Consider the following 26,407-nt stretch of genomic DNA (forward strand, 5'->3'; position numbering starts at 1 on the left):
AATCCAAGAAGGAATCTCTCTATCGGCAGTTCACCTAGCCGGAGAGAAGAACTTGACAGCGGACGCTCTGAGCAGGCAGAGCAGTCTCCCACGAGTGGGAACTAGCTCAGGAAGTCCTTCAAGAGATCTTCGCCCTTTGGGGAACCCCTCAGGTGAATCTGTTCGCCACCAGCGTCAACAGGAAATGCGATCTGTTCTGCTCAAGGGAATTTCCCCCGAGAGGAGCTCTGGGAGACGCGTTCATAGTGTACTGGGAGTTTCAGCTTCTGTACGCGTTCCCACCGGTCCCTGTCATTCCTCAAATGATCAGGAGGTTGAGAAGATTCCGGAGAACCATGATCCTAATTGCCCCGGATTGGGCCAGGAGAACCTGGTACCCGGACCTTCTAGACTTGTCCATCTGCCCTCCAATTCGACTTCCACTCAGAGAGAACCTACTCTCACAGAAGGGAGGTCAGGTTCTCCATCCAGACATCAAAACCCTCAACCTTCACGCTTGGCTTCTGAAAGGTTGAGGTACAAGGATTGGGACCTCCCTGATGATGTTATGGAGGTGTTGCTTTCGGCAAGGAGGCCAGCAACAAAGACTTTATACCGCTGCCGTTGGAACAGATTTTGCAGCTGGTGTAGAGAACAGAATATCGACCCTTTTTCATGTGGTACACCAATGGTTTTGTCCTTCCTTCTATATTTGGCGAATTCAGGCCTTCAAGTTGGCACCATTAAGGGCTATCTCGCAGCGCTATCCATCTTTAAGCGCACTGCGGAGGAACCATCCTATTTCAAATTACCCTTGGTAATACAGTTTCTAAAGGGGTTAAACAATGTTTATCCCCCAAGACCATTCCAAGTTCCCCTATGGGATTTAAACTTAGTACTAACTTTCCTGATGGGCACACCTTTCGAACCACTCCATTCTTGTTCGTTAAGATTCCTTACACTTAAAACTATTTTATTAATAGCACTTACATCTGCTAGAAGGGTGAGCGAATTACAAGCTCTTTCTTGTAAACCCCCTCACACAATATTTCACAAAGACAAAGTTGTCCTGCAAGTGAAGCCTAATTTCCTCCCAAAGGTGGTTTCGGAATTCCATATCACTCAGAAGATTACCCTACCATCTTTCTAGCCTCCTCCTCATCGGGGGAAAGAGGAAGAGAGGTTACACAGGCTAGACCCTAGAAGGGCTTTAAGTTTTTACATCAGTAGACTAGCCAGGATAAGACAGGCAGACCACCTGTTTGTAGGTTACACAGGTCACAAGCTGGGGTTACCAATAACTAAGCAGACCATTTCCAGATGGATCATTCTAGCCATTCTGGAATGTTATAAACTGGCAGGGAAAGAGCCCCCTCAAAACCTTAGGGCTCATTCGACCAGAGGTATTGCAGCTTCATCGGCCCTCAAAAGAGGTGTGCCGGTTAAAGACATCTGTGCGGCGGCTACATGGTCGTCTGTCCATACCTTTACATGATTTTACAACTTGGATTCCTCCTCCAGTCAAGAGACTAGGTTTGGAAGGGCTGTACTGCATTCTATTCATCAATAGAAGACAGCATGAAGTCAGTACTCCCTCCTACGATAATAGAACACTGCTATGGGAGCCTATCTAAGATGAGGAATACGTCGGAGGACACAATCCCTTCGAAGAACAAGTTACTTCTTACCTTGTAACGTTCTTTCGACGGGATGTTCCTCCGACGTATTCCTCATCGACCCTCCCATCCATCCCCGCAGTTCTACTTCCCTTGTTGTTGCAGCTTACGCTCCTTCAGGGTGATTAGTCTAGTCCAGAAAGAATTATTGTGGGCTACAAAACGGAACTGAGCAACGGACGCTGCGCGCGGCCTTTATAGGCTGATGACGTCGACGTCGATACGGCGGCTGTCGAGGGACATCGACTCAGAGGACGTCGACGCGCAGCGCCCTCTAGAGAAAAATTTTCCGAGGCCAGCAGAGCTGGAAGGAGATATCTAAGATGAGGAATACGTCGGAGGAACATCCCGTCGAAAGAATGTTACAAGGTAAGAAGTAACTTGTTCATCTATTCAGAATCGAAAATGAGAGACCTGTGTGATACCCTTCACTCTGCTAGTGGCATTGATCCGTCACCTGAGCTGGTGTTTGCAAAACCTGATCCTGCAGAACATACAGATTCAGGGTACAGTTGTTTAATGAATAGAGTGGTGGAATACATGGGCTGGGGTAGAGCCTCACCCACTTTTGATCAGGATGATATGACTGACATACTTGATCAGGGCCCCCAGAAGGATCCAGTTTTCCCTTTCCATAGGGCACTTCAAAGAACGGTAGAAAAAAAATGGGAAGATCCTGATACTATTGCTGCAGTCAATAGTAATTTTCCTAAGAAGTATAGAGCTTCTAGTTCTGATCCTGATTATTTAAGCAGGCATCCCACTCCAGAAAGTCTGGTTATTCAGGCTGCAACTTCCTCCAGACAGACAGCATATCCATCTATCCCCCCCTGGATAGAGAGGATAAGAAGGTGGATGCTTGGGCTCGTAAGGTCTTTACCTCGGGTATCATGGCTCTCAAGTCAACTAATGTCACCTGTACACTGGCCAGGTTCACCCATACCCTGTGGGACTGCATTTCGGTGGCGGCTGAACATATTCCGGATGGCGAGGAAAGGGAAGGCTTCCTGAATATTGTCAAAGACAGAAAGGAGGCAACGAGGGAATGTCTCCAGTCTGGACTGGATACTGCTGATAGTATCAGCAGATCCATGGCTGCAAGCACAGTGCTATGCAGATTTGCGTGGTTGAGGAAGTCGGGGTTTGCACCAGATGTGCAGGCCAGACTTCTCAACATGCCTTTTGATGGCTTGCGGCTGTTTGCTAGTAAAGCTGATGAAAGCTTAGAAAATCTACAGACCTCAAAAAGCAGCAGCTAAATCTCTTAGCGCCTCCATGCAACAGTCTCGGAAACCTTATTCGGACTCATCTTCCTGGAGAGGTTGTTGTTTTCGGTACTACTCCTCTTTTGGTAGAGGAAGAGGACAGGCCATTCAAAGAGGCAAGAGAAATGTCGCTCATGGTGGACGAGGAAAAAGTGCAAAACTGGCCTCAGGAACGGAATCTTTGCCCTCAGCAGCTCCTGCAGCTGCCTCCAAAACACTCTGAGGCCTTATCACACAAAACCCCGGTGGGAGGCAGAATCTCTCGGCATCTGAAAGAATGGCGGGGCATTACTTCAGATGCTTGGGCACTGGAGCCAGTAGCTTAAGGTTACTGCCTTCCCTTCCTAAAAAGGCCTCAGGACCATCCACTGGGAACCAACTGTCAAAATTCCAGATCCGCTCCTGTTGCAGGAAATTTTAACCCTACTAGGGAAAGGTGCAATAGAACAGGTACCTGTAGCAGAGAGGAACAAGGGTTGGTACTCCCCCCTACTTTCTCATTCCAAAGAAGGATGGAGGATTGAGACCCATCTTGGATTTAAGAAACTTGAACAAGTTCCTCAGGAAGGACAAATTCAAGATGGTAACTCTTTCTCAGATCCTTCAGGCTCTCCAATTCCAAGACTCGTTGGTATCATTGGACCTTCAGGATGCTTACTTTCATGTGCCAATCCCAAGCACTGAAAGTACCTGAGTTTCGTGGTTGGCAGTTCTCACTTTCAGTTTCGAGTTCTGCCATTCGGGCTTACCTCTGCCCGAGGGTTTTCACCAAACTGATGGCGGTTGTGGAAGCGAGTCTCAGGGGAGGGGGGATTCACGTCTAACTCTACCTGGACGATTGGTTGATCAGAGTGCTTTCTCCCAAACAAGCTCAGGAACATCTATTGATCACCTGTCACTTCCTTCACAAACTGGGCTTCTCCCTCAATTTCAATGAAGTTTCACATGATACCATCCCAAAAGCTCCAGTTTATTGGAGCAGCTTTGGATACTTCCTCGGGCAAAGCCTCGCCTCCCGAGGTGAGAGCTCTCCACATTCTGCAGATGGTAACAAAGTTCCAGAATGCCCAGCATCTGCCGCCTTCGATTTTCTGAGGTTGCTCAGCCTCATGGCATCCTGCATTTTTCTGGTGCCAGAGGCCAGATTGAGAATGGGATCCCTTCAATGGGCCCTCAGAACTCGGGGAGTATGTCAGATCTTCTGCAAGTCCTGAGCACAGTTGCTCAGGATCTACTATGGTGGGCTTGCAACAACAACATCCTCAAGAGAGAATTTTTTTTGGCAACCATCGCCGGAGATAACAGTAGTAATGGACGCCTCATTCACGGGGTGGGGAGTCCATACCAAAAATCTGACAATCAGCGGTCGTTGGTCTCCATCGGAGTCCAAACTACATATCAACCTATTGGAGCTGAGGGTAATCAGACTAGCGCTGAAGGCCTTCCTGTTCTCTGTACAGGGAAAGAATGTCCTGATTATGATGGACAACACGGTGGCCATGTACTACCTCAACAAGAGAGGATGCGTAGGGTCACTACCACTGTGCAGAGAGGCAATGCAGCTCTGGTTCTGGGCAATATGAAAAGGAATCTGTCGGCAGTTCGCCTAGCCGGAGAGCAGAACTTGACAGCAGACGCTGTGAGCAGGCAGAGCAGACTCCCACGAGTGGGAGCTAGCTCAGGAAGTTCTTCTGGAGATCTTCGCCCTTTGGGGAACCCCTCAAGTGGATCTGTGCGCGACCACGGTAAACCAGAAGTGCGAACAGTACTGCTAAGGAATTTCCTCCGAGAGGAGCTCTAGGAGATGCGTTTGTGGTGGACTGGAAGTTTCCACTTCTCTACGCGTTTCCTCCAGTCTCCGTGAATCTTCAAGTAATTAGGTGGTTGAGAAAGTTCAGGAAAACCATGATCCTAATTGCCCCGGTTTGGGCCATGAGGACGCGGTACCCGGACCTTCAACCAAAGACCTGGCTAAGGTGAGTCTGCCCCAGATGCCCCACAACGCTCCCAAACACTGCAAAAGTGTTTAAAATGGAAGCGCTCAGCGCTCCAGTCCCCTTCCCCCCCACCCCTTCCCCAGCCCAATTCCCGCCTCTGAACCTTCTCCATGCACCATGATTGGTGTCTTGGTCACATATCATGAACCCTCACAGGGCTGCCCTCTGCCCAGCAGCCCCCGTGGCTAAGGGCCCCAAGGCCAAGGGCGGCTCCAACATTGGCGGCTCCAACATTGGCGGCTCCAACATTGGCGGCTCCAACATTGGCGGCTCCAACATTGGCGGCTCCAACATTGGCGGCTCCAACATTGGCGGCTCCAACATTGGCGGCTCCAACATTGGCGGCTCCAACATTGGCGGCTCCAACATTGGCGGCTCCAACATTGGCGGCTCCAAGATGTGTCTGCAGGTGTCAGCAGGGGAAGCCAGTGAAGCCAGCAGTCAACAGACACCAACAAAAACTGTGAGTGTGGTATGGGTGGGGAGTGGAGCAATCACTCTACTCCAGAAAACCCCTGCCACTCTATCTTACCTCCCATTAACATAAACTGCCATAGACTCATACCAGGTACACTCAGAAAGATTTGTGACCACCAGACTGAACTTAGTCATGACAGGATTGTCAAAGTTGCCTTGCATTACATACTAACTTACTTGTCAAGGTCATCCAGCGCCGCACTTAGATGAAATTTCAATATTAGCATGCCCGCACTTAGAATTGTGATTTATTAGAATGTCCAGACTTAGATAGCATGTCCACACATAGATAGAATTGTGAATATTAGCATGTCCAGACTTGGATAGAATTGTGAATATTAGCATGTCCACCCTTAGATAGAATTATGAATATTAGCATGTCCAGACTTAGATAGAATTGTGAACATTGGCCTGCGGACTTTGAATGTTAGCATGCTCGCAGTCAGGTGAAGCATGAATGCTACCATGGCCACACTTGGATAGAGTTGTGAATATTAGCATGTCCACTCTTGGATAGAATTGTGAATGCCAGCATGTCCGCACTTGGATAGAATTGAGAATATTGCCATGTCCAGACTTGGATAGAATTGTGAATGTTGGCCTGCGTCGCATCTGGATAGGACTTTGAATATTGGCATGTCCACACTTAGACAGGATTGTGAACATTGGCCTGCGGACTTTGAATGTTAGCTTGCCCGCACTCAGGTGAAACATGAATGTTAGCATGGCCACACTTAGATAGAATGTTGAATATTAGCATGTCCGCACTTGGATAGAGTTGTGAATATTGGCCTGCGTCACATCTAGATAGGACTTTGAATATTAGCATGTCCACACTTAGATAGAGTTGTGAATACTAGCATGTCCAACTTGGATAGAATTGTGAATACTAGCATGTCCAGACTTGGATGGAATTGTGAATATTAGCATGTCCAGACTTAGATAGAATCGCGAATACTAGCATGTCTAGACTTGGATAGAACTGTGAATGTTAGCAAGCTAAAGGTCAGGTAACCCACTAACCAATATAAGCTCAAACACTCCATACTTATCTCACTCAAAAAACTCACACAATCATCTCTCGCACAACAAGCCGCACGCACTTCACAACACTGCAACAACACATAAGCCGGAGCAACAGCACACGCACACTGTCACCTATCCAATACCCGCACCAAAGCTCAGTATCTGGTGTATACCGAGCTGAAGCTGCCAACAGAACACCACTCCTCTCACTAGCCTACTCCCTCTTCACCTTACTAACCCATCCCACCTTATCATTTACAGATCCGCTAGAGCGCCTGGGGATCAATTTCGTTGGTGACGGTGTGCGGTACAAATACCTTTAACATTTAACATGTCCATCTGCCCTCCAATACGTCTTCCTCAAAGAGAGGATCTTCTCTCGCAAGAGGAAGGTCGGGTTCTCCATCCAGAGGTCAAGACACTCAACCTTCACGCATGGTTTCTGAGAGGTTGAGATACAAGGATTGGGATCTTGCGGATGACGTAATGGAGATTTTGCTTTCGGCCAGAAGGCCAGCAACAAAATCCTTGTACCGGTGTCGTTGGAACAAATTCAGTAACTGGTGCAAAGATAAGGATGTGGACCCTTTTCAATGTAGCACCCTAATGGTGCTCTCTTTCCTATTGCATCTAGACAATCTGGGGCTCCAGATCGGAACAATTAAAGGATATCTAGCTGCGCTCTCCATTTTCAAGTGCTCCTTGGAAGACTTTCTTACTTCAAAATTCCATTGATAATTCAATTCCTGAAAGGGCTTACTAATTTATACCCACCAGTCCCCTTTCATGCCCCAACTTGGGATTTAAATCTAGTACTTAGGTTTCTAACTTGTATACCTTTTGAGCCTCCTCATTCCTGTCCCTTGAGGCTTCTAACATTGAAGACTGTCCTTCTTCTGGCCTTAACATCAGCCCACAGGGTTAGTGAACTACAGGCTCTCTCATGTAAACCTCCATATACTACTTTTTACAAGGACAAAGTGGTTCTTAAGGTTAAACCATCTTTCTTACCAAAAGTAGTTTCTGACTTCCACTTGCCACAAAAAATCATATTACCAACATTCTATCCTCCTCCTCATTTGGGCAAAGATCAGGAGAGACTGCATAGACTGGACCCCAAAAGGGCTCTCAGTTTTTACATTTCAAGAATGTCAAAATTACGTCAAGATGACCAACTTTTTGTGGGTTATACAGGTCATAAATTAGGATTAGCAGTGACCAAACAAACTGTATCCCGCTGGATCATTCTGGCTATAATTGAGTGCTACAGAATTGCGGGAAAACACCCACCGGATGGGCTGCGAGCCCATTCCACTAGGGGATGGCTACTTCTGCGGCTCTGAGGAGGGGGAGTCCCTGCAGCAGATTTGTTCAGCTGCAACATGGGCATCAATGCATACCTTCATCAAGCATTATTGCTTAGATGCTCTTCCTCCAATGAGGGTTTATTTGCCAAGGCGGTACTTCATTCCGTCCATGAGAAAAATAACTAGTACTCCCACCTCCAAAATTACTACTGCTATGGGAGTCTATCATAAAATGAGGAATACGTGGGAGGACACAATCCATTCGAAGAACAAGTTACTTACCAACTGTAATGTTCTTTCGATTGGATGTTCCTCCCACGTATTCCTCATCGCCTCTCCCATCCTACCCCGCAGTACAGTTTACGTTTCTTACACTTTCCTCTCATGAAGAGTCTATCAGTCATGAGGCACGCCTGGGTGTTCCTCGAATATTTCCTTGAAAAAACAGAACTGAAGCCAACTAGCGCGGCACAAGCTATTTATACTGATGGTGACGTCGGCACGGTACAGAGCCCGTCGAGGGACATCAACGCCACGACCTCGTGCACAGCGCCCTCTGCCGATAATTTTTTTTTCCGAAGCAGCGAAGCTGGCAGGATACGAATATCATAAGATAAGGAATATGTTGGAGGAACATCCAGTTGAAAGAACGTTACAGTTGGTAAGTAACTTGTTCTTCTGAATGAACCATCCTGACAAGGGTGTTGCTTATGAAGAAGTGCAATGTGATGCAAAGGGATTTGTCCTTCAAGAAAGGAACTTTTGATATTGTATTTTTCGACTTGATATTTGGAGAGCGAGGAGTCATATTTGTATTTCTTTTATTTGTATTTGTTTATTATATGTCTCGCGCGCCTAACCCTGAGGTAACTGGGCGCTTGAAAACTTAAAGTTAGACATGGATGGGCATACAGATTAGAAACAACAGGAATAAATAGGCCAGAAAAGGACCCTGGTTACATATGGGTCAAAAACCGGGATGCAGTCAAGGGAGTACAATAGTAGACTGCAGCGATTGACCAAAGTGTAGACAAAGTATGGCAGGTCTAGTGATTACTTCTTACTGGGGAAGTTTGTTACTCAACCTGTTTTATGCTGGCTTTGAAGGTGAGAAAGGAGGGTACCTGTCTAAGGAGAATTCGGATAGAATTCCAGCGCTTGGCAGCTTGGACTGGGAAGCTGGCTCCTCCTGTTTTAAAATTGTATCTTGGGACCACTAAGTTGTGTGAATGTGAGGATCTGGTGGTGCGTGGGGGTTGGTGTAAGCAGGTTTTGTCAGCCAGGTATTTCGGGGCTGCGTTGGACAGGCATTTGTGGGTGATGGCCAGGGTGCGTAGCATGATTCTATCGCGGATGGGTAGCTAGTTGCCGTTATGTCTGTGTGGAGATGTGGCATGATTTAGGGAGACTGAGTGCTACTCTGATTGAGTTATTCTGTAACACCTGGAGTTTGTTTAGGTTATGTTCCGAGGAGCCAAGGAAAAGAGTGTTGCAGTAATCATTTTCGAAAGTGCCAGTGCTCTGGCCAGTGTTAAGCAGCTACTTGGTGATAGAAAGGACTTACAACTATAGATCGGTTTGTTGATATAGGCCGTGGAGGATGCAACGCTGTTAACCTGTTTTACAGAGATGTGGAGTCGAGGTAAACCCCCAATGTTTCTATCTCTTTGGATAATTTGATTATGTTGCTTTCAATAACGAAGGAACAGGATCTGATATTGAGTTTGTTCAGGCGTGCGGAGTACCCGCAATCATTAACTCAGTCTTGTCCTCATTGAGACACAGACCGTTGGTGGCCATCCAGGCTTGGATTTCTAAGTAAATGTTGTTGAGCAGTTTGGAATCGTGGTCATAGCGGCCAGTGAGGGGAATAAGGACTTGAGTGCCGCCTGCATGGTTGGTGTAGATGACACCCAGGTTATCCAAACGGTCGAATAGGAGCTTTGTGAAGATATTGTATAATGTGGGTGAGACACAGGATCCCTGTGGGACACCACAGAATATAGGAGTTGGATCAGCTGAGGCAGAGGGTGAGAAGACTATAGTGGTTCGGTTTGAAAGGAATGATTCAATCCAATCGGAGGCGTCCGTGGAGAAGGCTGCTGCTGTGGTCAGGTGTTTGGTTAGTATTTGGTGGTCGATGAGGTCGAAGGCAGCAGATAGGTCAAGTAATAGTAGGATTGCTAATTTGCCTTTGTCCTTCGCCTCATCCATATGTATCTTTACGTCTAGGAGGGCTGTTTCAGTTCCATGTCTGGGTCTGAAGCCAGATTGTCTAAGTCCTTAGAGATTGGTCTCCTCTAGGCGTTTCTGGATTTGTAGACAGGCTACGCGATCCAGAATTTCTAGAAGGAATGCGACGGTGGGATGGGTCTGTAGTTAGTGGTTTGCGGTTGTGGTTTGCCAAGTAGGAGGTTTTAAAAACTGTAAATTATCTTAAGAGTGAGAAAGCTTTGTTGGAACTGAGATTGTCATTTTGTCAAGTAAAGGAAACATTGGATGGCACAAACTGTCTATTCTACTTGGAGTGGAACTTGGCTAGTGAAAAGAACTTTCTTGCAATTGAACTTTGGTTTTTGAAACATCATGAAGTGATCCAGAGTAAGGGTATCCAACCGTTGTCACAAGGATTCTTGTTTTCTTTTATGTTTGAATTCTTAGGTTATGTTGTAAAGTTGAAACAACCAAATTATTCATGTATGATTTCTGTTGTATGTGTTAGTGTGAGTGATGGACAATTTTAAGACAATAGGTAGGGAACTTCTTGTTAGGTTATGGAAAGTTAAGCATTTTTCTGTCCCTTTATTATTTAATAAATGGTGACTTGTGAGAATGCTCCACCTATATGTCTCACCTATGTGTCTGTCTCCCATGTCTGACTCCTCACAGGTAGTAGGAGTTTTTCCTCCTAGCAGGACAGTGAACCAGGAAAGCAACCACTTGTAGTTAGTCCGGTTTGAGACATCAGAGATTGTTCCCCCAGAAGCCTGCTCTGGGACCCTCTTTGTGTGGCCATAGAAAGGCAGACGCTTCCTGATTCCAACCTTGGGATCACATGGGGGGGGGGGTGCTGACCAGGAAGACTGGGACAACCCCCCCTCTTTAACTTTCCCGTAATACCACACTCGTGATGGCGGTTTGCCAAACAGTAGAAGTTGAAAAACCTAACTTTGTAAAAAGAAACTACAAGTCCCAGAATTCTAAAGGGACTGAGACAAAGAAGAGGGCTGAAGAGGCATGCAGATGCAGCATTCAGGCAATTACACCTAACAGCCATTGCTGTAGTCGGGCAGTTGAGTCCAATAACCTGCACCTGTTGCAACCACTGAGGTATAAAAGGCCCATTCAGGGAGAGAAAGGAGGAAGGAATGGAAGGAGCTGTAGTGCAGGCTGTAGCAGTCGAAGCAGAAGGAAGGTATGAGGCTGCCAAACCAAGCAGAGGTGGGAGAACAAGAGGGATGCCACAGCGTGGAGACAGCAGATTTAATCTGCGTCTTCTGAGAGAGTCATGGCCCCCCAAACTCTGAAGTGCACAGGCTTTGCAGCAGAATACGTGCTGGAGAAACGGTTTTCCCCATGTGAGTCTGATTGCTGTGGTGCCGAGCTGTTGGCGTGCCGGAGAAGAAGGCCAGAAGTGATTGTAAAGCCGAGGGTCACGGTAGCAGAGGAGACTCCCAACACATGTGGCCGGTCTGGAGACACCTGTTCAGGACAAGGGTCTGGGTCCCCAGAAAGCCAGAAGCAGCAGAAGTTGAAGCAGAAGTTGGGAAAGCAGTGCAACCCACACAGCATGTGTTTTAGATGCAGGTGAGTAAAGCACGACCTTGTAAAACATTGCCCGAGCCTTGCTGGTAGTAGTAACCAGCTTCTTTGCCGAACAATGGGATTGTAACACACGCATATAAGTGAAGAGCTTCCTACTCGTGTAGGAAGCTAACACTGTTAAGTCATTGTTCCACTAACTGAAGACTAACTGTACAAAAAAGTTCTAACTGTTAATCAAGAACTGTCGAACATAAACAATGTGTATATTGTAATTTTCTTTGAACAGTGGCAAATCTTCCGGTGGGAGTAACAAAGCATTGTGGTCAGGATTACCATTGTGGTTATTTTCTTAGAAGTGGAAAGTGGGTAACTTTACCTAGGAAAGAAGATTTGTTGGCAGTGGAAACTTTTGTTGATGACTTTAAAAATCATAAAGAACTGAGACAAGTTCTTTTTATGGTTGAATCTTTTCATGAATGGACAGTACATCTTAGGGATGGGAGATCACCCTGGATAGTAGAAGGCCATTTAAGAAATGTACATAATATTCACGGTCATATTGAATTGCCATACCTTTGTATTTATGCATTTGTTTTTTAGTGTGAGGGACAGTTATCCTGTCTTAGTGTGTTCCCTTAGCTTTTATTCTATGCAGGGAATTCCTCAGCAGAGTAGGCACAGTGAGGCGTTTTGATATATTTCCTTTAGAAATAAAATGACATATTTTGAAAGCGCTTCAGACAGTTGTCCGCCTCGCATTATTTACCCATCGCACCTGGCAGGCGAGTAGACCAGGAAAGAAACAGTTGATTTGAAGAAATGTGGTTGTGGTAAAAAGGTGTTGTGGAAAGTCTTTATCATTTTGCCAAACTGTTGCAAGGTAGTTGCTGTGCTATCCTGATAAAAATATTCCATTGGAAGAATAATTTGATATGCTAATATTTGCTTTGCATCCTAAGGAAGACATTGTGTGGCGGAAAACAGTTGTCTTGGTTTATGAACTAGTGTTTTGTGAAAGTCATTTGCCTTACCAGGAAGAATACTGTTGAAGAGAACTATTGCTTTGGTTTTTGAACAAGTGCATGTGAAAGAGATATTTACTTTACCAAGTGGAAGGATGCAGTGGATGGAAAAAACTTTATTTTGTTGAACTGAACAGTACTTTGTTGAATCAGAACTTTTCCAAGGGTATTTCTGAATTGATCCAGGGGAAGGGAGCCCAATCATGGTCACAAGGTGTACTTTCTAAAAACGAGAAGTTTGACCTTTTGCAAGACTGTCAAATATTCCATGTATGCTTTTTTTGTATGTATTAGTGTGAAGGTCAGAGACTTTTGGACACTAGGTCATCTTTCTTTAGTTTGAGTTCGCTAGGTAGGGATATTTGCGTTCGGATAGGGAAAGATAGGCGTTTATCTCGCTCCTTTTTATTTTAATAAATGGCAAACATTGAGAAACCTATACCTTTGTGTCTGTCTCGCATTTCTGACACCTCACACTATACTGCACAATAAAATAAATAAATATACCACAAACAGTGCCGCAATCCTCAACGACTTCTGTGTGACTTCACTTGAGTCACTGCTGTCAGATTTCTGATGATCTAATGCTCCACACACTTGAGCGTGCATGCATTTTACCAATATAAAACACATTGAATCCTTTTAAATCTGACCTGGTACTGAGCTCCTCCTGTCATCTGTGTGTTCCTTCCCCTTCCTGTTTACTTTTCTCTGAATTTATCTTACTCTCCTTCCTATTCCAATGTATCGCTAAATCGGCTACAGTGGAGCATGTACCACTCTTAAAGCATCATTATCAGAGTAGCGATACTGTTTATTAACAACAAGAAAATAAATCCAATTTCAACAGCCCAGAGATAATTCATAGATTCTGTATATTTGTTTACAAAGACAACTAATTGCCAACCCTCTGCCTCCTCTGTTATCGCCCGCTCCCTTGTTTCTCTGCTTCCCTCACTGTGTTCGTTTCTCTATGTTTGCAAAGCGTTCCGTTGATTTCTGAAGCCAAGTCTGCCTTCAATAAAAACCCTACCGATGATAATAAATAACGATTAATTCTAAAAGAATAACAATACTAAATGACTGGATTGTGTGTGGGTGTCTGTGTGCCGAGGGAACTCGCGGCAGTGCTCAGCACCATCCCCTGCCTTGTGTGATCATTCCATGAATAACTGTTAATTCACAATTACCATCCCCACCTATTCCTCCTTCCGCTCTTCCTTGAAATCACTCTGTTTTCATTCCCCTCCCCGACACCTTATCCCTCTTTTACCTTCTCTCTCTCACTCTAGTACCCCCATCATAATTCTCTTTATCTTCCCCGTCTTTCCTAAGATCTCCTCTGTTCCTACCACTCACTTTACTCCCTACTCTCTCTCCCTCTTCCTTCCTTCCCCACTCCCCATCCTCTCCTTCTTTCTCGTATATGCACATTGTTCTACATACTGTTTTTCTGGTTTAATTCATGTATATTGTTATTGCTTCTACTGTTCCATGTTTGATGTATTCTTGTTAAACTGTAAAGCGCTTTGGATTAAAGCGATATATATAAAAACAATAAATACAATTAAGTGGGCATTGTGGCAGTCGACCATGCTGTGTCTATACACAGTTAACCTTTTTCACCTGGGATGCTCTTTGGCTAGGGGTTTGTTTAAGGTATATGATTTGTTAACTTGTAGAGTGTACATTACCAGTGGTGATATATGTGCAGAAATTTTAAAAAATGATAGCGATAATGGTGCAGCAGGTGAGGTGTAGGGTAAACCAACATTTATTGCCTTGAGGGTGCCTAGCTCCTGGATGGTGGGAAGAAATTCCAAAGTTGGGCCAATTCCACTGTAAAGGCACAAGGGCTGATCAAGGGCTTAACATACTGGAGGATGCAGGTGTGGCGACAATGAATAAAAAGACTAACCAAGTGGTGCCAAAGTGGTTGTTAGAGACTTCTATTAAATGATCAACAAAACCCATATATCTTTAACTCTAAGGGGATTTCCCTACCTAAACTAAAGCAACATGCATGCTCGTCAGGAAGTTTGTGTGAGTCAAAACAAAAAGGCACTGTCCCGGCCACAAAGGCTCCTACAACAAAATACCATAAATCCAGCTACTGTTCATAATCTAGGAGAATGACTCCCTTCTCCCGGATGTAAAGTGTCCAAACACCTCTCGGGTTGTTCAAAACAACAGTTCCACAAAGGTTCTGGGTTCTCCGTACCCCGCCAGAAAATAACCAGTCACATAAAGGTCTTGTGGGGCTAGGAGAATGACTACCTTCTCATAGCTGGCTACCAAATGTCTTTCACAGTTCTTAAAAAGGTTAGTAGCTCCTTTAGGGAGGTTCTCACTGTATTTAGGTTTTTGTACAAATCTTGATCCGCACCCACTGGGATGAGGAAGCTGTTCTAGGCGTCCTGCTTGACTTTCCAGCACCACACTTTTATGGAACTGGCTTGGGAACTGCTACTTCTTTATAGTTTAGAGAACGTAACTTTGCGGCCCCTCCAGACTTGTACATGTTCCCGTTGCCTTCTCCCAGGGAACTCTTCATCAGTCTCGCCAGGGATCGCGGGTTAGTTCAACTTCCTCCTTCAGTAGTTCTCTGCGTCTCGCCTCTCTCCAGCTCAAGTCATTGTGGACCGCCTGCGCGTAGCTGTTGGACCCCTTGTTCCCGCTGTGACAGATTACACCTACTCCACAGTCTCTGGCTCTCCTGATAGTCATGTACATGGTTCAGCTGTAGGCAATGGTAGGTGGTCTTGGCACCGTTGTCGGACCGAATCGTCCACCTACTACAGGTCGTGCGACAGCCTCTCAGTCTCAGAGTCTATCACGCTGGTTCCCAACCGACTAGGCAAAACACTTCTCGGGAGTCCTGCTATTTATCTGCTCAGCCTCTGAGACGGGCCTTACTGCTGTCTCCTGAAGCCCTGCATCAGCTCGCCAGGTTTCAATGCGGCCTCCTCTGTCGCCTGGACGTATCACAGCTTCCGGCTTGCAAGAACCGCACAAACCATTGCCGGACGGACCAGAGGATGGCAAACAACACATTTCATCTTTGCTGTTCTGTTTAAATAGCGGGGACGACCCCAGCCTAACGTCTTTCCTATTGACATCAGCAGCTATAGCCTTTGACCTGCTCAAATGTAGCATTTTTGAGCGCTTCTTCATCTCAGTACTTTTGCCATCAGATGGGTTTGATGTTTCACAATAACATAGTTTTGGAGGTGATTTTATGTTGATAAGATTTTGGCGTTATCGTCCGCCAACGTGGGAGGATTTCACAGGTGTTTTGCCTCCCAATTGCGTCCTTATCCCCAGGAGAGGAGTCCCTCCCCATGAGATCCTCCCGCATCTTACCACCGCTAGGGGGACCATTGGTTAGCGGCTTCGCATCCCTAGCCTCATAGGAAGGGATTCTCCCTGGGGAGAAGTGAGGCCAGCTTAAGGATCGTCACTGCAGGTCAGATTGTATGTGATAGAGAGAACACATGTTGTGGTCTTAAACCATGTGCTGACTGAGCAATGGGCTTGATGGACAATGTACAAAGCTTTTGATTTTATGTGACTAGTGTGGCATGTCAGAGGAAGGACACAGACTCACTGAGGACATGGTCTCAAATGTTTTATTAAAGTAAAAGGATAAAGCCTATCTTTCCTTATCACTATGAGTGGCCCCTGCTTATGTTATTAACTAAGGTGCTTATCCGTAGTCGTGAATGTTCAAAAGTAAATCCTCTGTCCAAAACTTCCCTTTTCCACTGTGCAACTAACTTAGGACTGGGGAATGACTCCCTTCTAGTACCTGTCTTTTTAGTCTGTGTGACTTCTTGGATTAAACACTTTACATTTTCTTAATTGGGTTATTGGGCTTTCTCTTCTCCTTGGATATCCCTCTTGGGGTTATTTTACTAGTTCTCTTTTCTTATCTGTTGTTTTCAGTGACTCCTGGGAAGTTAACTGAGTTTTGGTGGGCTTTACTTGATCTGTAGTTCCCGGGAGGATAGCTCAGCAGCAACAGGCTGGCATTGGAAGTAAGACGACACGGAGCGACAAGGGTTTGATCCCTGGGTCCGCGCTTAGAAACCTCTGGGTATCAAGATCGTTATAAATCGCCTATCATATCAATTGCATACTTTCTCTAAGCTCTTTTCCATATCTTGCTTCCTCTTCAACCTTATATTGGTTTTGTACAGGATGTCGAGTTACTTTCCCCTTTTCCCAGGGTATTCTTATCCAATCTTCTGTATTCTCATTATTTGGCTGCTCCGCAGTCCTTTCTCTAACATTGCAAAACTTGTATTTCCTTTGTTTGAAGGTGAACTCTGTTTCTGACTTCCTACAGGGACAAGTTAACTGTGTGGTAGGCGCAATGATTCCCTTGCATCATACTGGGCCTCCCGTTCTCCCCGTTATCTTCTTTGAGGTAGGAGAACGTCTTTGGGAGCCTTTTTTGCTTCACGGACTGCTGACACATTTTCTTCTTCAGCGTCTCTCTCCTTGCGGTTTCCTTGTTCTTCAGTGTCCCGGTCATTATGTTGTGCGACCCTACACCCTACACCCATCTCGTGCCAGTGGTATCGGTGATGTTGCCTGGACCTGCTCTCCATTTCGGATTCCCGTTGCCACCAACTTCTGCTGACTTCCTGCCCTTCCTTTCTCTCGCGCTCCGTGCTTGCAGTAGCTCTGGCATACCGTGTTGCAAAGTTAAGCAAGTTTGAAACGTGCAAGCTTCCTGGTTTCCTCCTCAGTCAAGGTTGACATAGCTTGGGGCCTTCCCCAGCTGACGTACCTGGTTCTCTCTCCCTCCTTGCCGTTCGTTTCTCTCTGAAGGCACATTTATCCACATACTCGTCTCAGTGGATAGGGCATCCTGATTTAAAGGACATGACCTTTTCTTATAAGATCTATTATGAGAGCTTACAGTATCTATTGCAGTTTCTTCGTCCCAATTTTGATCCTTCACAGTTTATGGTATTGAAGTTTCTTCGTCCGAGTCTAGGTATTTCACTAGGGCTGGTATTGTAAAACACCACTTGAGGGAGTTTCTCGCTTGAACAGGAGTCCTTGTCCCCTAAGGGGGAGTCTCTCCCAGTGGGGTCTCACTTGCCTCTATCCCTAGGGAGGGTATTGCGGAACGGGCTCCCCTCCCCAGCCTCACAGTGGGGCTGGGGGGGAGTTCACCCTTAGGGAGTAGGGACACATTCTCTCAATTTGTTACACTAGCCACAGCCAGACAGGTGAGTGACTCAATGGTGATAGGGTGGTACAATTTGGTTTAGAGAGCTTGAGGTGAAACTGTTAAACACATTCTGAACACTCTGGATCCAGTAAAGAGACCTCTGTGGAGAGTCTTGTATGTACTATTGGCATGGTCTAGGTATGCCGAGATCGAGCAGTTAAAACAAAAGATGGGTAAGGTTATGTCCCTACATTGCTTTGAGCTGTGAAATGTAGGAGCTCATAGCTGTGTTGATCTATGCCTCTGGGGGGCGTTGCGCTGATGGTGCCCAGATATTGTGTGGATCACAAGAGTTTGGGGTAAGGACTGAACATGGTAGGCCAGCAGATACAATTCCAGACAGGGGGGGTGGCATTAATAATAGGTTGGAGGTGCTCTCCTAACTAGAGTCATGTATTAATTATGGCTCACACTGTGACCTTTCCCCTTACCAAAGAAGTTCCCACGGTGACCCAAGGCAAGGAAGGCTCTGGAGAAATTGCTGCTAAATAAATGTACCAATGATTTAAAGAGTTTCCCGTAACAGCTGTCAAAATGGGGCAATAGAAGAGTCTGCAAACCCTTGCTGTACCTCAGTCCCGTGTGCATTACCTGCCTGTTGGTTTTGCATTTATTTGTTATTAGATATGACTTGGATGGGTGATTCCTTGCTCCTCACATGTTTTTGATATCTTAGATCCAGATCCTCTTCAGGAACTGACCTATGACCTGCGGTCCCAGTGTGACGCCATCCGTGTAACGAAGACTGTACGCCCATTCTGCTTGGCCTGCTGTCCTGTGAGCGAGAACTCTGTGGCTCTGTTCATTGGTGATGGACGGGTTATGATCTGGGAGCTGAAGTCGTCCATCCTGGGCCGGAGCACAAGGACTGGGTAATTCTAATAGTTTGGCACATAAAGTATGTGTTTTATCCAAAGTTTGTCTATAAGCAGTCTGCAATCACCAAGAGTAAAAGGAGCATTGACTGTAGATGAATTGTTTCTTTTGCCAATTCCCGTGGACTGGGCATTAATCCCCAGTTGCTCAAGATTTTTTCCTCCAGCATTTCACTGAGACGGGCCCTTTTACGGCTCATCTCGGAGAATACTGCTCCCACATGGTTGTTTAGTGGCTATCATACCTGACCATAATGTATATACAAGGGGGTGGACCGCTCATCTTTCTGCCTTGGTCCATCCCCTCCTAAAATGCTCAGTTCACCTTTGAGAATAGGGTGAGCTGAGTAGTTCAGCAATGCGCGCAAATGAAAGAAGCGCATTCTCTGCGCTCTTTTCATTTGCACTCAGTTTTAAGAATCTGGCCCATGGCCTCTAAATCAATAGATTCTTTTCTATTATTTTTCACTGTGTCAAGTGATTTAAAGGGACCTATAGCTACTGTCATGCCTAACACTTATTTACCTTATGATCGTGCGTCAGCCTCAACTGTAAGTCATAAATGCACTGAAATGTGTTACTTTTACAAACCTGTGTTCCCAGTTTTCATTTATTGTTTAATTTTTCTGAACAGAAACCCAAATGCAAGCCCGTTATATTCTCCTGTATCTTTCTGTGGAATTCCCATAGCCGCCTCACAAAACAGACTCCCAGATCTCTCGCTGGATAGCATGATTGGTGAGTAGAAGCCGGCCATGTACAAAGGCCTTAATAGTGCATTCTATGCAGGTGTATGGGAAGTGGACAAAACCTTTTCCCTCTATTACACATGTGTTTGTCCTGGAGCTGGTCAGAGCCATGTGGCACATTTCACAATGTTCTTACATCTAGATGATATTTTGCTGGTGTGTTTTGGCCACTAAACATAATGGCGTATGACCTAGTCCAGGGCAGGGAAAATGTAACGACAAAATGCCAGCATATCATCCAGATCTTCACATATTTTTACTAATTAAGCCTAGACTAGAGAGGAGCATTTAGACCTCAGCTGTGTTAAATCCGATTCTGGACCTGTGTATTTTGAGAGTGGGTCTCTGGCTAAAGTGTTTGACTGTGACAGTAAATCCCTGACCAGGTATGGGGGTGGGGGTTGATTGGGATCTTCAGACTGTGGCAGAACTAATGCAGCCACAAGGCGTCAGTGCAGCAGAAGCAGATGTGCCCTCCAGGGCACAGCAATCCCTACTCGTGAGCGGTCATCATTGTTCTACTCCATCTCTGATACAAACACTGTTGTTGGCATTAAACTTTGGAGTTGTCTACAGTGAAGTCGCGGTTCACACATGACCGTTGAAGCGTGTGAGTTGCTTAAGCGGCACGGACCTACTGCTGGATTCCTCTGATTATTCCTGGATCTTTGGCTTCATTTGGTTTTCACTGCTCACGCCTTTAGTAAGCAAATCTTTATTGGATTTGCATTTCTCCATTAACAATTAAAACCACAAAATCAAAACACAAATACTCAATCCCACACAAAGTTAAAAGATTATACACTATGCAGAGCAACAGTCCGCCTTAAAAGAGCCCTTGATACAAATACATGTAGACTGTACCAAAAAGGGGTGTCTTTACAATTCATTATTAAAAAGAGTGCCTCACGATAAAACCTAATATTATACTCCCTAAAAATAGGGTTTAAAAGTTCCCTGCGTAAATCAGAGTAACATGCGCAAAACAGTAATGCATTACTCAAATGATCTACTGCACCTGCATTGCCATGGCATTTTCTATCCCTCACGCGCTTGTCCCACACACTTCTGCCTTTTAAAGGAAGCAGCACCGATCCCCTGCATTCTGCTGATTTAATAGAACATATTTCTCCACCACAAAGCGTGATGACGTAGCCCAGCATAAAGACCGAGCGAGGAGACAGTGCACACTGTCCTCAGACTCTGCACATGATCCATCCTTAATGCTCTTTGTTTCACAGTGGTTTTCAAGTGAGACCGAGGGGAGTAATGAGTGCGATCTGTGCATGGTATTACCGAGGTATCCAGTCATTTGCACCCCTCCCTATGCCAAGCATAATTATTGGATGCAGGAGACCACTCGGTTTCCCCCACCACCCCCTTCAAGTTTAGATTTTCTGAGTAATCCAGGCAAACCTTCAAAATATAACAAGCAAACCTAAGTTTCATCTGTGCCTCGATACTGGAAATCTCTAATTCTAAGCCTGATGGGCAATTGGGGGTACTTTGAGGGAGGCCTACTAATTAGTTTGAGATATTAGGTGTCACCTGCTCTTCAAGGATTCTCTCCTCCTCAACACCTAGGCCATCCTGTCACTCCTCGTGCCACCTGACTCGTAGACTCCGCCCGACCCACTCCTCCCCACCGCCCTGTACAGCTCTACCCCTTCTTTGTGCCCTCTGTGTCCCACCCTCCGCTGTATATCTGTTCTCTTGTTACCTATGAAAAGCGCTCTGTTCTGCATCTGTATTATTGTATACCTCTGTAAAGCGCTCTGTTATGCATCTGTATTGTTGTATACCTCTGTAAAGCACTACGTTGCTTCTCGATGCTAGGTCCACGCTCCATAAATCCCATAATAATAACAATAATAAAGGAAGCAGATGTTTTATTGGAAGTAGTCAGTCTGTGAAGTGCTTCGGCCATCTGGGAGCCCCCCGCTGCCTGCTCTCTCTATGAACCCGTGAGCTACCTCAGCGGGTTGGAAGCAGCGCTCTGCAGCTGCTTTGCTGACTTTTCCACTTTATTCTTCAAACAGCCGCACACTGAGGGACCGTGAACACTGTGCTCACTGTTCTGCACAACTTGTCCTCTGTTTCTGAGCTGGTGCAATTTTGTTCTAGGTACTTGTTGCACACTGCCACGTGGGTTCGAGTCCAGACTCCTTCCTCAAACTTCTGGACACCTTTCTTTACATATCCAGCTCTGTATTTACCTTCCAACCAAAGGTTTTCTCTACACTCCATTCTCTGTCGATCCCTAACTTCAAATTTCTTTTCTTTTACAATTCCATATCTTTATATATGTTCAATCTAGTTCCTTCCTGGTGGGGTTTCAGTGGTGTGAAGGACTCTATTTTTTCCTCTACTTGTGGGGTGGTAACCCATTTTTTAAGGAGGGGTTGAATCATGATTTCCTCCTCCACCCCAGACGTGCTGCACTTAGCCTTCACACATTGCTCTGTATGCCACCCTCACTTCCTGCACAGCCTAAACTGCATTCACAGCTCCCATTGCCAACACTTCCTAAACAGGCACAATGGGCCTCATTAACTTTAATTTGGATAGCCAGAACCCCTCCATGGTTTACAGCGCTTTCCTTAATGGGTCCTAGATTAAAAGCAAGTGTTCTTAGTGATTGGAGGACTGAATCAAAATGTGTTGTGTTTCATACACTTACACAAGCTCCAGGAATTGGCAGTACTAAAGCAGGCAGCCATCTAAGTAACATTAAATGTCCTCAAATGGCATACCTGGGTATTTTTTTTTAAAAGTAGAAAATGTACCTTCGCCCGCTCTATCCCCACAGTTTAGAACAATGATGTACCAAGTGTCGAGATGCAGGAATGCATCTTAAATTGTCTATATTATTCAAATCAACTATTTCAGTTTTTTTTGATGATACGTACATCGTGAGCATTCAGTCCTCTACGGTAAGCACTCTAAAATGTCCCTGCTTCATATCTGCTTTAATGTGGACATTGATCGTCATCATTTACTGGTTAGTGCATCAGAGGCAGTCTAGTTAAAAGGCAAGTGCAGTTCTCTTTAGCAGTCCCTGCATCACCAATAATGTTTTCAAATATATACCTTAATTTAATGATATGATCTCTGCCTGGGTATTTTTTACAAACTTTTATAAAAATGTGCGATATGGTTTAATATAACCCTTTGGCGCGTTCAAGTGAGTGGTTGCTGAGTGGGCTGTCATGCGGTGTTGCGCTGAGTGAATATCGAACATTTGACTTTGTTTCTTTTGTTTTCTGTCATCCTTTTTGTGGTTTTCCCGTCAGTTTGGTCCTCTTTGCGCCCTACCTCCCAGTAGCCCCCACAAAACCACTGCTCCCGCGCGTTCAGCACGCGCGTTCGGGTGAGTGGTTGCTGAGTGGGTTGTCTTGCTGGCATTACGCTGAGTGAATATCGAACATTGGACTTGGTAATCGCTTTGCTACCATCTGAGGCTTGCCTTTGGATTATGGACTTTGTTTCCTACTTTGTTGTTTTTCACTGATATGTAGCTAATCAGTGTTTGTTTCTTTTGTTTTTCTAGTTTCTTTTGTATCCTGTCATCCTTTTGGTGGATTTCCCATCAGTTTGGTCCTCTTTGCGCCCTCCCTCCCTCCCAGCAGCCCCCACAAAACCACTGCTCCCGCGCATTCAGCACGCGCGGTTGCTGAGTGGGCTGTCTTAATGTCTAGCGTAGTGAGGCCTCCCTGTGTGAGCAAGTATTCCACACTCATTTAATGTAGGTGCTTTTTCATGGTAAGGAAGCCCACATTTTGTATCTACGATGGTCCTCAAGAGATTAACATTGAAATCCGGCATGCCGGCCACTATTCTGGCCCAGCCACTGACCATTGATCACCTTACGATGGTGGCGGCCAGAAAATTCATGCCGCGCGAATCGCAGAAATCCTAAGCGTTCAATGTCCCTTACCTCAGACATTCGCGCCTATTATTCCAATGCTTCAGGCGCTAGTAATTCCATTCTTCCACTAGCCGATTCATCTACTGGCACCAACACTAGAAATAGTGATGCCACAAATAGCAATGATTGCTCGCTTCCGCCAGTGATGGTACAAAGTTCAGAATCACTCCCACAGGGTGTTTCCAATTCATGTAACAGCCCTCCATGCCCGATTGATTCCAATGCACCAAACATTCCCGGGCTAACGGGGGAAGTCACTGACATTACTTTAGGCTCGGCTTGTGCCTCAGGCGAATTACAACACTGTAGTTTACCCCCTCCATCTGACCACATAATTCCTCAATTGGTATTGGAACCAATCAGATGCACTCACTGTGGCCGCTCAACACAAGCTGTGTGCTGCACCCAAGCTTTTAACAATTGCAGGGGAGGTTGATGTTGAGGCTATGGACTTTATGGATGCATCAAGTAAGTCCCCTCTGCAATCTCCCGACATTCTCTACATTTGCTCCAACACTGGTTACCTGATCCAGTTGCACGAGGATCATACGCAGAGCATTACATCCGCTCAAAATAACCTCTCACCAGTACATGAATCTCCACTTCCAAACCGGCCCGCATCTTTCTATCAATCACCAGATATCCTGAACGGGCCCAACACCCATTGCGTAGACGAGTCACCATCTTTTATTGCCCCTACCCCTCGTCGCACAAGAATCCAAGAAGCCCCACAGGATTCTGAATTCTTTATTAACAAAACACAATCCAAGAGCTTCTCCTTTCCAGAAGCCCCAACTCTGAACTACAGTGTTAGGAAAGATTTCGTAATTGTAGGTAAATTTCCTTCCATGTGGCAACCCCTAAACTTTTTGCTGTTGTTTTTCACCTTGTTCTTGACTTTGCCAGAGAAGTGCAGCCTTCTGCCACACTCCTCTGGGCTTTCGCTCCTTTCTTACGGGGAAACTGACATGCCCTTAAGACAGTCAGTACCGGGGAACGCTGTTTCCCGTAGTTTCTTTTATCATGTTGTGGCTTTCGTGCAACATGACACAAGAGGGCACTGTAAGCTAAGTTACAGCTCTCTTGGGTCTCTAGCCTTCTACAGGCCCTAGATACTCGTTTAGGATTGTATCTGATCGGTGCAAGTGATTCAGGGACGGGAATGGTGGCAGTGATCGTTTCTTGTGTTTTGAGCTCCTTTTGGCGTTCTAAGTGCGTTTCTCGCGCTTAACCCAAAATGGTGGCCTGGCTCCCAAAATGGCCAGACCACGAGGCTCCTTTGTCCTGTCCGCTGACCGTCTTGCTTCCTTCACCTTCCCCAGGTCGAGCCGACCCGGGGACTTCCTTATTTGGGCATGTACTTTCCCGCAAAACACGGATGCTTTTGCGGGCTTCTACATGTCTTGTGTGTGCCTCCAGGATGTGGGCTGGGATGTCTGGTCCCAATACACATCCTGGGTGCCAGAGAGTCTAGGGTGGTGTGAATGCCTGGGACCACTGTGGTCCGTGATTGGTCCACGAATGGTGTGAGTGTTGACGAGCGGATCTCCCATTGGGTCCCCTCCGTTTTGGCGCGAAGGGAACCGTGGATAAGAGGGGGCTGGAAACACCACTACCATGTCGATCTCCTGAGTTCTCACGAACGAAGGAATACAGGAGCCAAGTATCCTGCAACCAAGAGGCTGGACCGAGGAATCGCTGGTGACCCGCTGAAGGACTTCTCCTCTGCACTGCTGTCGCCTTGTGAAACCCTTTTCACCTTTGATCGAACCAGAAGGCCTGTACTGGTACTTCGACCCTTGGAATAGCAGGAACAGCTATTCTCGGCATCTTCACCATCTCCTGCCAGTAAGCCTTCGGAAGCGTCTCTGGGCCATCCAGCTGACTGACCAGCGTACACGGGAGTCTTGCTCTGTAACCGCCACCAGGTTGTGTAGTATTTCGAGTCCTTGTCACTCTCACACGCTTCGTACACTTGGCGTTCCCAGGTCTGAAGTGAGTAGTGTACATTTGGTTCAGATACACACAGCCGCTCCGTTGCCCTGCTGTGGTAACAAACTGTGCGGGTTTCTTCGAATGGGACGTCTTTTTACTCAACACGACGACGAGGTGTTCCCTGCTCTTTTGAACCTGCCAGCTACTGAAACGGACGCGGAGAAGCCTGGGTCTGCTTGCATCGGGGACCGGTGAGTAGCATAGCTAGGATCTGGTCGCCCTCCTGCAGGAGCCCATTGCTTTTCCCCGCTGTGTCAAACGGCACCCTTTTCCGTACTCGCGCTCTGCTTCTGCCCACTGTGGAGGCTGCGCTTGAGTCGCGGAACGTGTTCTTCTTCTTTTGTGCACTAAACTGAACTGCCTGATTTCCCTCGAAGAGCTTCTCCTTTTGCCCGTTGGCACCAGCGCGTGCAGGTACTTTTGAGCACAAGGCTCCACTCTTCGCAGGGCTCGGACTTCCATCTAGTTAGGTGCCTCTGAAGGCGAACTGGGTTTAAGCATTATTTCGCACTGCCTGTCTTCCTTCCCTTTTAGGTGGACTACCCATTTCGTGCATCTAACGCTTGAGACTGTCGAATTTGTATATATATTGTGTTGATATGGTATGTGTTGGTTTACTATCGTTATATTGTGATTTTCTCGCTACGGTCATTGTTTTAAAGGCCTTGGAATAAATGTGTATATATTTTTAATATAACAACTGTTTGGAGTAGTTTGTAAGTGATCTTGCTTTGTGTGCTCATTGCGGGCTTTCAGTCACCCTCACCCCTCTTGAGACCTAGTCTTGACCGCCGCGATCGCTACCTTGATTGGTCTGGCTCGTCCAGAGGTTACCCTGTTCCAAGTAATTAGGTTGGCCTTCTGAACTTCTGCGCCACCAGGACAGAGTTCAGAAATCCGTCTTAACAAATTGGTGTACAGCGGTGGGATACGACTGAAGGTATCCAGTGTTGCGCACGAACTAAGGCATTTCAGGTTATTCCAACCAGGACACGTAGTGAATTGTTGTAGTATAACTTTAAAAAGGCCATAGTCCTATCTAACAGTATGGAAACAAATACCTTGTTAACTTTAAATGTTTCCAAATCAGAAACATTGAAA

At 46.0% G+C, this 26,407-nt stretch overlaps 1 protein-coding gene across 1 annotated transcript in view; it reads left to right on the plus strand.

Moving 5' to 3' along the window:
- The window catches only part of WDR11 (WD repeat domain 11), a 1,001,187-nt gene that overhangs the window by 252,230 nt on the left and 722,550 nt on the right, over nucleotides 1-26,407 (plus strand). Inside the window, exons 8-9 of the mRNA XM_069611952.1 lie at nucleotides 18,436-18,631; nucleotides 19,269-19,372. Coding sequence (XP_069468053.1) covers nucleotides 18,436-18,631; nucleotides 19,269-19,372 — 300 coding nt within the window. The remainder of the gene's footprint in view (nucleotides 1-18,435; nucleotides 18,632-19,268; nucleotides 19,373-26,407) is intronic.

Source organism: Ambystoma mexicanum, chromosome 8 (assembly GCF_040938575.1).
Source record: "Ambystoma mexicanum isolate Mex_15411 chromosome 8, UKY_AmexF1_1, whole genome shotgun sequence".
NCBI lineage: Eukaryota > Metazoa > Chordata > Amphibia > Caudata > Ambystomatidae > Ambystoma > Ambystoma mexicanum.